The 13,882-nt window shown below is 44.3% G+C and overlaps 1 protein-coding gene across 1 annotated transcript in view; it reads left to right on the forward strand.

Moving 5' to 3' along the window:
- The window catches only part of bdh2 (3-hydroxybutyrate dehydrogenase, type 2), a 107,730-nt gene that overhangs the window by 82,261 nt on the left and 11,587 nt on the right, over positions 1-13,882 (forward strand). The window contains 2 exon segments of the mRNA XM_072256560.1: positions 9,605-9,663; positions 11,685-11,777. Of these exon segments, the coding sequence (XP_072112661.1) occupies positions 9,605-9,663; positions 11,685-11,777 (152 nt within the window).

Raw genomic sequence — 13,882 nt, forward strand, 5'->3', positions numbered from 1 at the left:
GTGCGTGAAAGAGCAACCCTGTGGAGTCTACCTGTGTGTCTAACCTTTGCCTGGGTTGGTAGACTATCACTTGAAGATGGTGCTCTTAAGTTAGTCAAGTTTGGCTCACCTGGAAGTCTCGGAGGACAACAGGAAGATCAACGGCATCAGCTCACCTGAAGAACTAGACACCTCGCTCTCTCTCTCCAACACTACTCAACCAATACCATGAACTGAACTGATTTCATTTACCCATCACCATAAGACTGTACTCATTTACCTCCTCAGCTTGAGGAAGCTTGGCTTTTATATATTTCCACACTTTTATATATAATCATTGCTAACCTGTTTGATATATCTGAATTTATATTACTGTATTGCGTAGTTACTAATAAAGGAGCATTAGTTAACAGCAATACCAGACTCTAAGGTGTTTTCCATTTCTGCTGGTTCTTTAACCCGTTACGGGGTATGTGACAAAATTGGGGCCTGCATCCGGGATTTGAACAAATTGGTTGGAGGCTTATTCGAATTGATTGGGGAAAATCCCTTTTGATTTGCTGGTGTGCAAAAACAGTAGAAATGGAAGTTAAGGATTTTCTGGCAGGGCCAGACCCTGTGGTTTTGAAGAAATCTAGAAAGGATGAGTTGCGGGAACTTGTTGCGGAATTGAAACTTAGGAGGTCAAGAAGGGTATGACTAAGGTAGAAATTCAAAGAAAAATAGTTGAATATTATATTTTGATGAAGCAATTTACTGAGGACGTGTTGAAAATGTTCGTGGAAGGTAAACCTGAGGCTGAGCTTCAGCTTCAGTTGGCAAAATTAAAGATGGAGCATGAATTGCAATTAAAATGGCTCAAGGCTAGGGAGGCAGACAAACAGAGAGTAAAGGCAGCAAAACAGAGAGAAGACAATACTCCAAGTCTGACCTGACTAGTGTCTTACAAAGGCTCAGTATTACCTTCTTGCTTTCATATTCTATTCCCCTTGAAATAAATGCCAACATTGCATTTGCCTTCTTTACCACAGAGTCAACCTGTAAAATGACCTTCTGGGAGTCTTGCACAAGGACCCCTAAGTCCCTCTGCACCTCTGATGTTTGAACCTTCTCCCCATTTAGATAATAGTCTGCACTATTGTTCTTTTTACCAAAATGCACATTCATACATTTCCCAACACTGTATTTCACCTGCCACTTTTTTGCCCATTCTTCCATTTTTTCTAAGTACTGCTGCAATCACATTGCTTCCTCTGCACCACCTACCCCTTCACCTATCTTCATATCATCCACAAATTTACAACAAAGCCATCAATTCCATTATCCAAATCATTGACAACAATTGAAAAAAGTAGCGGTCCCAATACTGACCCCTGAGGAACACCACTAGTCACTGGCAACCAACCAGAAAATGGCCCTTTTATTCCCATTCACTGCCTCCTGCCTGTCAGCCATTCCTCCATCCATGCCAGGATCTTACCTGTAATGCCATAGGATTTTATAAGTGACACTTCATCAAATGCCTTCTGAAAATCCACTGCCTCTCCTTTGTTCACCCTGCTTGTTACTTCCTCGAAGAACTCTAACAGATTTGTTGGGCAAGAGTTCCCTTTATAGAAATCATGCTGACTTTGACTTATTTTATTATTAGTCTTCAAGTATCCAGAAATTTCATACTTAATAATAGACTCCACTTTCCCCAACCACTAAGGTTAAGCTATAATTTATTTTCTTTTGCTTACCTCCCCTCTTAAAGAGTGGAGTGACATTAGCAATCTTCCAGTCCTCATGGGCCATGACAGAATCAAGTGATTCATGAAAGATTATGACCAATACTTCCAGTATCTCTTTAGCAACCTCTCTCGGGACTCAGATGTAGTCTGTCTGGTCCAGGTGAATTATCCACCTTAAGACCTTTGAGTTTGCCTAGCACTTTTTCCTTTGTAATAGCAAAGGCACTCACTTCTGCTCCCTGACACTCATGGACCTCTGGCACACTGCTAGTGTCTTTCACACAATGAAGACTGATACATAGTACACATTAAGTTCATCTGCCATTTCCATGTCTCCCATTACTACTTCACCATCATCATCTTCCAGTGGTCCAATATCCACACTCACCTCCCTTTTCCTCTTTACATAACTGAAAAAACTTTTAGTCTCCTACTTTATATTATTGGCTAATTTGCCCTCATATTTCATCTTTTCCCTTATTCCTTTTTTATTTGCCTTTTGTTGGATTTTAAAAGCTTCCCAATCATTCAACTTCCACTTTCACTATCTCATATGCCCTTTCCTTGGCTTTTATGCAGTCATTAACTTCCCTTGTCAGCCACGGTTGCTTCCAATCCACCTGGGCAAGCTCCTCTCTCAAGCCTCTGTAATGCCCTTTATTCCATTGCGATACTGATACATGTGATTTATCCTTCTCCCTCTCAAATTGCAGTATGAATTCAATCATATTCTGATCACTGCCTCCTCAGGGTTCCTTTACATTAAGCTCCCTAATAAGATCTGGGTTATTACACAACACCCACTCTACGATAGCCTTTCCCCGAGTAGGCTCAAACACAAACTGCTCTACAAAGCCATCTTGTAGGCATTCAACAAATTCTCTCTCTTGAGATTCAACACTAAGCTGATTCTCCCAATCCACTTGCATATTGAAGACCCCATTACAATTGTCCTTTCCAACTCCCTTTGCAATCTCAACCCCACATCTTGGCTACATATCTAGTCAAGAAGAAAAAGGAATAGTATGTAAAGCTTTGGAAGTCGGGATCCGATGAAGCAGTTGAGTATAAACAAACCAGAAAAGAACCAAAGAAGGGAATTAGAAAAGCCAGCATGAGCCGAGTAAAGTCCTTGGCTGTAGGATGGAGGTGAATCCCAAGGCATACTATACATTCATCAAGAGTAAAAGGATAACTAGGGAGAGGGTGGGACCACTCAAAGATAAAGAGAGTAACATTTGCTTGGATGCAAAGAATGTGAGTAAGGTACTTAGGAGTACTTTGCTTCAGTATTTACCAAGGAAAAGGATGTGGAGGACTGGGAGATTAGTACTGTGCGTGTAAATATGTTAAGGTGTTTAGAAGTCAAGGAGGAGGAAATGTTGGACTTCCTAAGGAGTATCAAGGTGGATAAGTCCCCAGGGCCTGATTTGATTTACTTCAGGTTATTGAAGGAGGCAAGAGATGAGATTGCTGGGGCCTTGACTGGTACCTTTGTGTCCTCCCTAGTCACAGGCGAGGTCCCAGGAGTCTAGTGAATGGCTAATGTTGTACCCCTATTTAAGAAAGGAACAAAGAAAACTCCTGGGAAATATAGACTGGTAAGTCTCACGTCAGTTGTAGGGAAATTGCTAGAGAAAATTCTTAGGGATAGGATATACGAGCATTTGGAAACCCGTGGCCTAAATGGGGAGAGCCGGCATGACTTTGTGCGTGGCAAGTCGTGCCTTACCAAGTTGACTGAGTTTTTCTGACAAGGTGATGAGAGAGATTAATAAGGGTAGGGTAGTGGATGTTGTCTACAAGGCGTTTTGACAAAGTCCCTCGAGGAAGGCTAATCCAGAAGATTAAAATGCATGGGGGGGTGCAGCAAATTGGCTGCTTGGATTCAGAATTGGCTTGTGTATAGAAGACAGAGGGTAGTGGTTGAAGGGACTTATTCGAGCTGGAGACCTGTAATTAGTGGAGTTCCACAGGGATCAGTGCTGGAACTTCTCCTGTATGTCATGTATATAAATGACCTGGATGAAAATGTAAATGGGTGGGTTAGTAAATTTGCAGATGATACCAAGACTGGTGGAATTATGGATAGTGTAGAAGACTGGCAATGAATACAGCATGATGTAGTCGAGGGATTGAGTTCAAAAGTCAGCAGGTTATGTTGCAAGTTTATAAAATTCTGGTTAGGCCAATCTAGAGTATTGCATACTGTTCTAGTCACCCCATTGTAGGAAGGATGTTGAGGCTTTGGAGAGGGTGCTAAAGAAACTTGTCAGGAAGTTTCCTGGGTTAGAGGGCATGTGCTATCACAAGAGGCTGGATAAACTCAGTTTTCTCTGGAGCACTGGAGGCTCAGGGGAGATCTGATAGAGATTACCAGATTATGAGAGGGATAGAAATACTGGGACCTGCACGTCTAGAGGACAGAGAGTATCTGTGTCCCAGGGTTGAAATGTCTAATACCAGAGGACATGCATTGAATGTGAGAGGTTCAATAGGGATGTGAGGGTTAAGTTTTTCACTCAGCAAGTCATGTGCTGGAATGTGCTGCTTGGTATGATGGTAGCGGGAAAGACATTAGAGGCTTTTAAGAGATGTTTGGCTAGGCACATGGATATAAGGCAGATGGAGGGATATGGAAACAGTGTAGGTAGGAGGGATTTGTGTTTGGGTGTTTTTGATTTGCTTTTCAGCTGGCTCAGCACAACATTGGGGGCTGAATGGCCAGTTAAATGTTCTACAAGACTCCAGTTGAGGTTCTTTTTAAGCCATTACACCAGCTGACCACGGGGACACAGGTCCCTGAATGTATGTGCATCGGTGGAGTAGTTCATAAAAGTGAACAACATGTTTCCAGAAATCACAGGTGTCTCATCCAGCTGGAGGTTTTCAACACTCTTGAACATTTCGCTGGTCCCAAGTTACTCACTTCAGTGCACTCTCCAAACACTAGCAGCAAAGTGCAAATAAAGTGAGAGAGGCTGAGAGCCAGGTTTATAGTGGTGAACAGGACAGATGTTGTGGATTGTCAAAGGGAGTTCACAGCTCTCCAGAAGCAAAGGAAGGTGCACTTCCACAGGCTGCTCTCCTGATGGAGCTGCAAGTTTCCGACAAGTCAACAGATCATTCTGCTGCGTTCTTCTTGGTCATCTGCTGATCCAGGGTAAGGGATCAGCCTTCTAGATGTGTCAGAACATAGGCACACAGGTAGTACTATGGAAGTAGAACATCAAAACCCACTCGCAAAGTGGCAAAGTGAAAACCTGGCAGAGCATGTAACTTTATGGGAAAATTTTTGATTCTCTCAAATATTCTCAGGACACCAACCCTATTGAAATACTGTATATTGTAATTTATAGTTACATAAGTCATACTGGTGTGGCAAACAACAGGAATTCTGCAGATGCTGGAAATTCAAGCAACACTCATCAAAGTTGCTGGTGAACGCAGCAGGACAGGCAGCATCTCTAGGAAGAGGTGCAGTCGACGTTTCAGGCCGAGACCCTTCGTCAGGACTAACTGAAAGAAGAGCTAGTAAGAGATTTGAAAGTGGGAGGGGGAAGGTGAGATCCAAAATGATAGGAGAAGACAGGAGGGGGAGGGATGGAGCCAAGAGCTGGACAGGTGATTGGCAAAGGGGATATGAGAGGATCATGGGACAGGAGGTCCAAGGAGAAAGACAGAGGGGGGGGAACCCAGAGGATGGGCAAGGGGTGTAGTCAGAGGGACAGAGGGAGAAAAAGGAGAGTGAGAGAAAGAATGTGTGTATAAAAATAAATAACGGATGGGGTACGAGGGGGAGGTGGGGCATTAGCGGAAGTTAGAGAGGTCGATGTTCATGCCATCAGGTTGGAGGCTACCCAGACGGAATATAAAGTGTTGTTCCTCCAACCTGACTGTGGCTTCATCTTTACAATAGAGGAGGCCGTGGATAGACACACTGAACCAAGTGAACCTACGCTGCACTCCCTCCATAGCAAGAATGTCCTTCCTCAAATTTGGAGACCAAAACTGCACACAATATGCCTGGTGGCGTCTCACCAGGGCCCTGTACAACTGCAGAAGGACCTCTTTGCTCCTATACTCAACTCCCCTTGCTATGAAGGCCAACATGCCATTAGCTTTCTTCACTGCCTGCTGTACCTGCATGCTTACTTTCAGTGACTGATGAATAAGGACACGCAGATCTCATTGTACTTCCCCTTTTCCTAACTTGATACCATTCAGATAGTAACCTGCCTTCCTGTTCTTGCCACCAAAGTGGATAACCTCACATTTATCCACATTAAACTGCATCTGCCCACTGACCCAACCTGTCCAAGTCATCTTGCATTCTCATAACATCCTCCTTACATTTCACACTGTCACCCAGCTTTGTGTCATCTGCAAATTTGCTAATGTTACTTTTAATCCCTTCATCTAAATCATTAATGTATTTTGTAAATAGTGTGGGCCCAGCACTGAGCTTTGCGGTACCCCACTAGTCACTGCCTGCCATTCTGAAAAGGACCCATTAATCCCTACTCTTTGTTTCTTGTCTGCCAACCAATTTTCTATCCATGTCAGTACCCTATCCCCAATACCATTTGCTCTAATTTTGCACACTAACCTCCCATGTGGGACCTTATCAAAGGCTTTCTAAAAGTCCAGGTACACTACATCCACTGGCTTTCCCATGTCCATTTTCATAGTTACATCCTCAAAAAATTCCAGAAGATTAGTCAAGCATGATTTCCCCTTCGTAAATCCATGCTGACTCAGACCTATCCTGCCACTGCTATCCAAATATGCTGCTATTTCATCTTTTATAATTGACTCCAGCATCTTCCCCATCACTGATGTCAGACTAACTGGTCTGTTTTCTCTCTCCCTCCTTTCTTAAAAAGTGGGATAACATTAGCTACCCTCCAATCCGCAGGAACTGATCCTGAATCTATAGAACATTGGAAAATGGTTACCAATGCGTCCATGATTTCCAGAGCCACCTCCGTAAGTACTCTGGGATGCAGACCATCAGGCCCTGGGGATTTATCAGCCTTCAGTCCCATCAGTTTACCCAACACCATTTTCTGCCTGATGTGAATTTCCTTCAGTTCCTCCTTTACCCTAGGTCCTCTGGCCACTATTACATCAGGGAGATTGTTTGTGTCTTCCCTAGTGAAGACAGATCCAAAGTACCTGTTCAGCTTGTCTGCCATTTCTTTGTTCCCCATAATAATTTCACCTGTTTCTGTATTTAAGGGCCCGACTTTGGTCTTAACTAATTTTTTCCTCTTCACATACCTAAGGAAGATTTTGCTAACAACACACATCAAAGTTGCTGGTGAACGCAGCAGGCCAGGCAGCATCTCTAGGAAGAGGTACAGTCGACGTTTCAGGCCGAGACCCTTCATCAGGATGTCTAGTCTCAGCCTGAAACGTCGACTGTACCTCTTCCTAGAGATGCTGCCTGGCCTGCTGCGTTCACCAGCAACTTTGATGTGTGTTGCTTGAATTTTCAGCATCTGCAGAATTCCTGTTGTTTGTGAAGATTTTACTATCCTCCTTTCTATTCTTAGCTAGCTTACCTTCGTACCTCATCTTTTTCCCCCGTAGTGCCTTTTTAGTTATCTTCTGTTGCTCCTTAAAAGTCTCCCAATCCTCTAGCTTCCCGCTCATCCTTGCTATATTATACTTCCTCTCTTTTATTTTTATACTGTCCTTGACTTCCCTTGTCATCCACGGTCGCCCCTTACTCCCCTTAGAATCTTTCTTCCTCTTTGGAATGAACTGATCCTGAACCTTCTATATTATTCCCAGAAATACCTGTCACCCCTGCTAGGGTATCTTTCCAGTCAACTTTGGCCAGCTCCTCCCTCATGGGTCCATAGTCCCCTTTGTTCAACTGTAATACTGACACTTCCGATTTTCCCTTCTCCCTCTCAAATTGTAGATTAAAACTTATCATTTTATGGTCACTACCTCCTAATGGTTCCTTTACCTCAAGTTCCCTTATCAAATCTGGCTCATTACACAACACTAAATCCAGAATTGCCTTCTCCCCGGTAGGCTCTAATACAAGCTGCTCTAAGAATCCATCTCTGAGGCATTCCACAAACTCCCTTTCTTGGGGTCCAGTACCAACCTGATTTTCCCAGTCTCCCCGCACGTTGAAATCCCCCATAACAACCGTAGTATTACCTTTGCGACATGCCAATTTTAACTCTTGATTTAACTTGCACCCTATATCCAAGCTACTGTTTGGGGGCCTGTAGATAACTCCCATCAGGGTCTTTTTGCCCTCACAGTTTCTCAGTTCTATTCATACTGACTCTACATCTCCTGATTCTATGTCCCCCCTCACAAGTGACTGAATTTCATTCCTCACCAACAGAGCCTCCTCACCCCCTCTGCCAACCTGTCTGTCCTTTCAATAGGATGTATACCCTGAATATTCATGTAGCCCCCCCGGCCACCCTCAGGGTTGCTCGGCTCGCTGTCGTCTAGGGAAACAGCCTCAGCCCCGCCAAACTGGGTAATTAGTTTGTGTGGATGCTGTGTGAGGTACCCCACCCTGCCCAAATAACAGACAATACACCAGATGCAATTAAATGATTTACAGTTTATAGATATTACTGGAACTATATAATTAAAAGAGAATAAAATATAAAAGGAAAATAAAAGGCGCCACACTTATCAAAGTTCAATCTCTTCGTGCACAAAAACCGTTGGAGCTCAAGGACCTTCTTCCTCACCCTGCGACCCCCTCGGACCACCTCGACCGGCCACCTGGGACCAACAACGGTGGTCAACCAGACGCTCCACACGAATCCGTCTCCGTCTCCTTGCCGAACGTCCTGCTCGGGGTCCGACCCCGTTAGCGGACTCACAGCACCTCGTCCATCCTCTGTCTCACTCTCCCGCCTTCTGCCCCCAAAACCCCCTCGCAAGCAGTATCTTCAAATACACCAAAACCATAACTACTATCCCAATTGGTTAATAACGTATTTCTTATCACCCTCTAAACCACAACAAGCTGCTAGCGCAAACTTTCTCAGCGTTTAAGACAACAAAGCTGCATTCCCCAGATTAACATAACAAAGACGCCATTTTAATTAGCCTCCGCAGTAACATAAAAATCGAAACCCCCCTTACATTCATTTCCCAGCTCTGGTCCTCTTGCAGCCATGTCTGCTATTCCCACAACATCATACTTGCCAATTTCCAACTGGGCCTTAAGCTCATCCACTTTATTTCTTATACTCCGTGCATTCATATATAATACTTTTAATCCATTTAAAGTAATACTTTTACTTCCCTCATCTTTCACACTTAGCTACGCTCTCCGATCTCTTCCTGAGCTTTCCACCCCGTTAATTCAGTTGTCTTTCTTAACTTTCTGTATTTTCTCTTTCCCTTTAACTCCATCCTTATATTTCCTCTCCTCCCCCCCCCCACTACTTAGTTTAAACACACCCGTGTAGCAGTGGCAAACCTGCCTGCCAGAACGCTGGTCCCCCGTCTGTTAAGATGCAACCCGTCCCTTCTGTACAATTCATCCTTACCCCAAAACAGATCCCAGTGGTCCAAGAATCTAAATCCCTGCCTCCCGCACCAGCTCCTCAGCCACACATTCAGATCCCCTATCTCCCTGTTCCTGTTCTCTCCAGCACAAGGAACTGGAAGCAAACCAGAGATAACCACCCTGGAGGTCCTGCTTTTCAGCCTTCTTCCGAGTTCTCTGAAGTCACGCTGCAGAATTTCTTTCCTCAACCTCCCGACGTCATTTGTGCCGACATGCACCACCACTTCCGGCTGTTCACCTTCACCCTTGAGGATGCCCTGTAATCGGTCTGTGACGTCCTGGTTCTGGTCTTGAGAGTAATTCTGCATTCTGTCTTCCCTTCCACCAGGTACAGTAGACACTCCATCTTTAAGAGGCAGAATTCAAGCCCAGCCAAACCCTGAACAGGTATGTACATCCCAGCTCTCCAGGCTTGATTCCTACCTCCCCCTCCAAGCATACTACCACCGAAAGCCACTGCTCATTGAGATGTTTCATGGTGGATGTGACTTAGGATTTATGGCACAGGTGCACACACAACCTTTGCTGATGTTGCCAGCGCTGTATGTTGTCTTGTTTGCTTCGCCCATACAATATGTACATTCTCCACTCTGCCTGTCTGTGGAGTTGGCAGGAACAAAGCAAGATCCAACCTCTGGCAGGTCAGACACATATCTACTCAAATTGGGGATGGAGGTGTTCCCCGTGTTATCCCTCGATCGAGGAACAGATCATGAAATTAGTACACGTGGGAGAGAGTAGACTGCAGGGAGGTGTGGACGAATGGAACTGAGGTGGTGGTCAGAGCCAGCATGGACTCAATTCGGGTCTCTTGTACAATAAGGAGGTATGAAAATATCAGAAGAGGATCTCAAACTGAGGTTACATTCCAGTACAGCTTACTTTGCTTCTCCAGAACAGTCGGTGAGAATGGCTCATGTTGTTTGCCAGTGCTGCACGGCGGGGGAGGAGCAGTACCAGTGGTGTTCAGAGGGTATAACAGTGTCAGTCATCTACTGATCATTGCCAACATCTGGACATAGTGCACAAGGTATTTTATTGGCATGACTGGAGACGAGAACGGCCACCGCTTCTCCTAACATCTGTATGTTCACAGCAGGTGATTGGAGGACACCCTCCATCACGTTGTGTAACTCTACGATCAAACCAAATGAGACAAACTCAGACAGACCTGGCAGTTCAAAATCTGGCACCCATGAGGCACTGTGAACCGTTAGTGGCAGAAATGTTCACCCCTCAGTCTGTCACCTCGTGGCCTGGCATGTCCTCACTCTGCCATGCTGTCAAGCCAGGAGACCCGCGGGTGCAGATGAGTGAGCTAGGAGCAGCACTAGAGATGCTCAGGGATGTTGCTCTGTAGCTGAGTGAAGCAACACAGAACCGTGTACAGCTCAAATGGAACCAAGTGACCCCACCACCAATAGGTGATCAAATTAAGGTTCTGATGTCCCACCTCATCTGGTTGTGTATGATGCTGGACGAGGCCCCAAGGACATCCCCATCCTGTGAAAGCTGGAGATGAGACTGAAGCACTCACAACCGTGTTCAGTCAGTCAGAAGTGCTGAGTGGAATGATCCATCCTGGTTCCTCCTAAGATCCCACCAGAACGTAAGTCAGTCTCCTGCTGAGAGACTGGATACGATGGAGGCTGAGTAAACAGATAACATCCTAGTTGTGGTACTAAAGATCTGCACTGTGGAACCAGCAAGTAACTCTTACTCAGTTATTTCAGTATGGTTATAGCACATTGGCATCTACCTTGTGTCTTGATCACAAATGACAGAACAAATTCCAGTCCAGCTACTTGTTGATCAGTCAACAAAATGATGAAAGGTCTCAATGACAGTGCTTTTAAGGGACACATGAACCAAAGAGCTGAATTTACTGGACATGGGAGTGACTGTCTACAGATTCACTTTCAAAGACTTTTTACAACTCCTGTTCCCAGTATTATTTTTAATTTGCACAGTTCATCTTTTAAACATTGGTTGTTTGTCAATCTTTATCTATTTATGTATACATTTTTCTATAATTCTGTTGTATTTATTTTCATCCTTCACATTGAGCTCGTGCCATTGAAAGAGCCCTCTGATTAGTCCCACTCCCCAGATCCTTCACTGAGTCCAGCAGTTTCTCCTGGTATGTCTCTACATTAATTCTGAAAATTGTTCAATCTGCTTCCAGTCAGTCCTTGTAGATCCCCTTTGTGGCTACGTGTTGAATGTAGACAAAATAATCCCACTGTCCTGCTTTATGCCTAAATCCTGCAGGTGAATGTATTCCCATTCTAAGTAGGTTCATCTGGCTGCTTTAGCAACACCATTGTAACAGTAGACCCTGTGACTAATTTTAATGGAATGCATACTGTATTGAATTAATGGGGAAATCATTCTTTCTGCCCTTCCAGGCGTTGCAAAATTTCCTGCAGCGACAGAGAATTGGTAGGATGGCCATTGCTGAGGAGGTGGCCCACCTCTGTGTGTACTTGGCATCGGATGAAGTGGCTGGCCAATGACATAACACTGAAAGAGCCAGGCAACGACAATGCTGATCTTAAAATCACACCTGGTATACTGTCACCAGGGTACAGTGTACAGAGGTTTCCCCTCAGACTAAAGCCTGAAAAGTACCCTCACAACTCAATTCAGCGGGACTCCTGTACACTGCTGTAATATATTTATGTTAACATAGAATCAGGAGGGCATTTAGAACATACATGAACAGATGAAGGAACTCATCAGGGCAAGTAGCATCTATATAACATGATAAAAGGCATAGATAGAGTGGACAAATTTGGTCCTCCAAATTCTGCAGACTAATGTATGGTCTATAATATAATATCATTAATGTGGCCATGCCTTTCATATTTTCAGTTCCATTCATGCAGCTTCAGTAGACGAGCTGTCCAATCTGTCCTGTCTGTGCACTACTGGGACATTTTCCCCGACTAGTAATGCCACCCCAGCCCTTTAATCTCTCTCCTCTCCTGCTCTGTCATGTCTAAAACAAAGGAACCCTGGAACATTGATCTGCCACTTCTACTCCCCCTGCAACCCAGTCTTACTAATGGCTACAGTGTCACAATTTCACATGCTGATTCATGCTCTAAACTCATCCATCATACTTTCAATACTCTGCATTGAAATATAGTAGGTTCTGGTTAATTTGACCATCGGTTAATTGGAGCACTACTTATTTGGGACAACTCTTAAAGAACAAAAAATAATTGAGAAAATTGCCGTGGTTCCCTTTGCTTAATTGGGACAGGAGGCTGTGGCCGAGCAGACCACAGACCATGAGACCATAAGATATAGGAGCAGAATTAGGCCATTTGGCCCATCGAATCTGCTCTGCCATTTCATCATGGCTGATCCATTTCCCTCTCAGTCCCAATCTCCTGTCTTCTCCCCATAACCCTTCAAGAAAGGGAGTGGAGATAACTCAGAAAATTATTGACCAGTGAGTCTGACTTCAATGTTGGGCAAGTTGTTGGAGAAGATCCTGAGAGGCAGGATTTATGAGCATTTGGAGAGACACAATCTGATTAGGGATAGTCAACATAGCTTTGTCAAGGGCAGGTTGAGCCTTACGAGCCTGATTGAATTCTTTGAGGATATAACAAAATACATTGATGAAGGTAGAGCAGTGGATGTAGTGTACATGGATTTCAGTAAGGCATTTGATAAGGTTCCCCAGGCCAGGCTCCTTCAGAAAGTAAGGAAGCATGGAATCCAAGGAGACCTTGCTTTGTGGATCCAGAATTGGCTTGCCCACAGCAGGCAAATAGTGATCGTAGATGGTTCGTATTCTGCATGGAGGTCGGTGACCAGTGGTGTTCCACAGAGATCTGTTCTGGGACCCCTCCTCTTTGTGATTTTTATAAATGACCTGGACAAAGAAGTAGAAGGTTGGGTTAGTAAGTTAGCTGATGACACAAAGGTTGGGGGTGCTGTGGATAGTCTGGAGAGTTGTCAGAGGTTACAGCGGGACATGGATAGGATGCAGAACTGGGTTGAGAAGTGGCAGATGGAGTTCAACCCAGATAAATGTGAAGTGGTTCATTTCGGTAGGTCAAATTTGAAGACAGAATATAATATTAATGGTAAGACCTTTGGCAATGTGAAGGATCTGAGTGATCTTGGGGTCCGTGTCCATAGGACACTCAAAGCTGCTGCACAGGTTGACAGTGTTGTTAAGAAAGGTATATGGTGTGTTGGCATTCATCAACCACGGGATTGAGTTCAAGAGCTGTGCGGTAATGTTAGAGCTATACAAGACCTTGATCAGACTCCACTTGCAGTACTTTGTTCAGTTCTGGTCACCTCACTACAGGAAGGATGTGAATACTAGAGAGAGAGTGCAGAGGAGACTTACAAGGTTGTTGCCTGGATTGGGGAGCATGCCTTACGAGAATAGATTGAGTGTACTTGGCCTTTACTCCTTGGAGTGACGGAGGAGGAGAGGTGACGTGATAGAGTTCTATAAGATGATGAAGAGGCATTGATCACATGGATAGGCAGAGGCTTTTCTTTCTTTTCTTTTTCAATCTTTTTATTAATTTCATAGAATGAAAACATAACAAAACAAAAATACAAGTAGTAGGAG

This window comes from Mobula birostris, chromosome 4, assembly GCF_030028105.1.
Source record: "Mobula birostris isolate sMobBir1 chromosome 4, sMobBir1.hap1, whole genome shotgun sequence".
NCBI classification, from domain to species: domain Eukaryota; kingdom Metazoa; phylum Chordata; class Chondrichthyes; order Myliobatiformes; family Myliobatidae; genus Mobula; species Mobula birostris.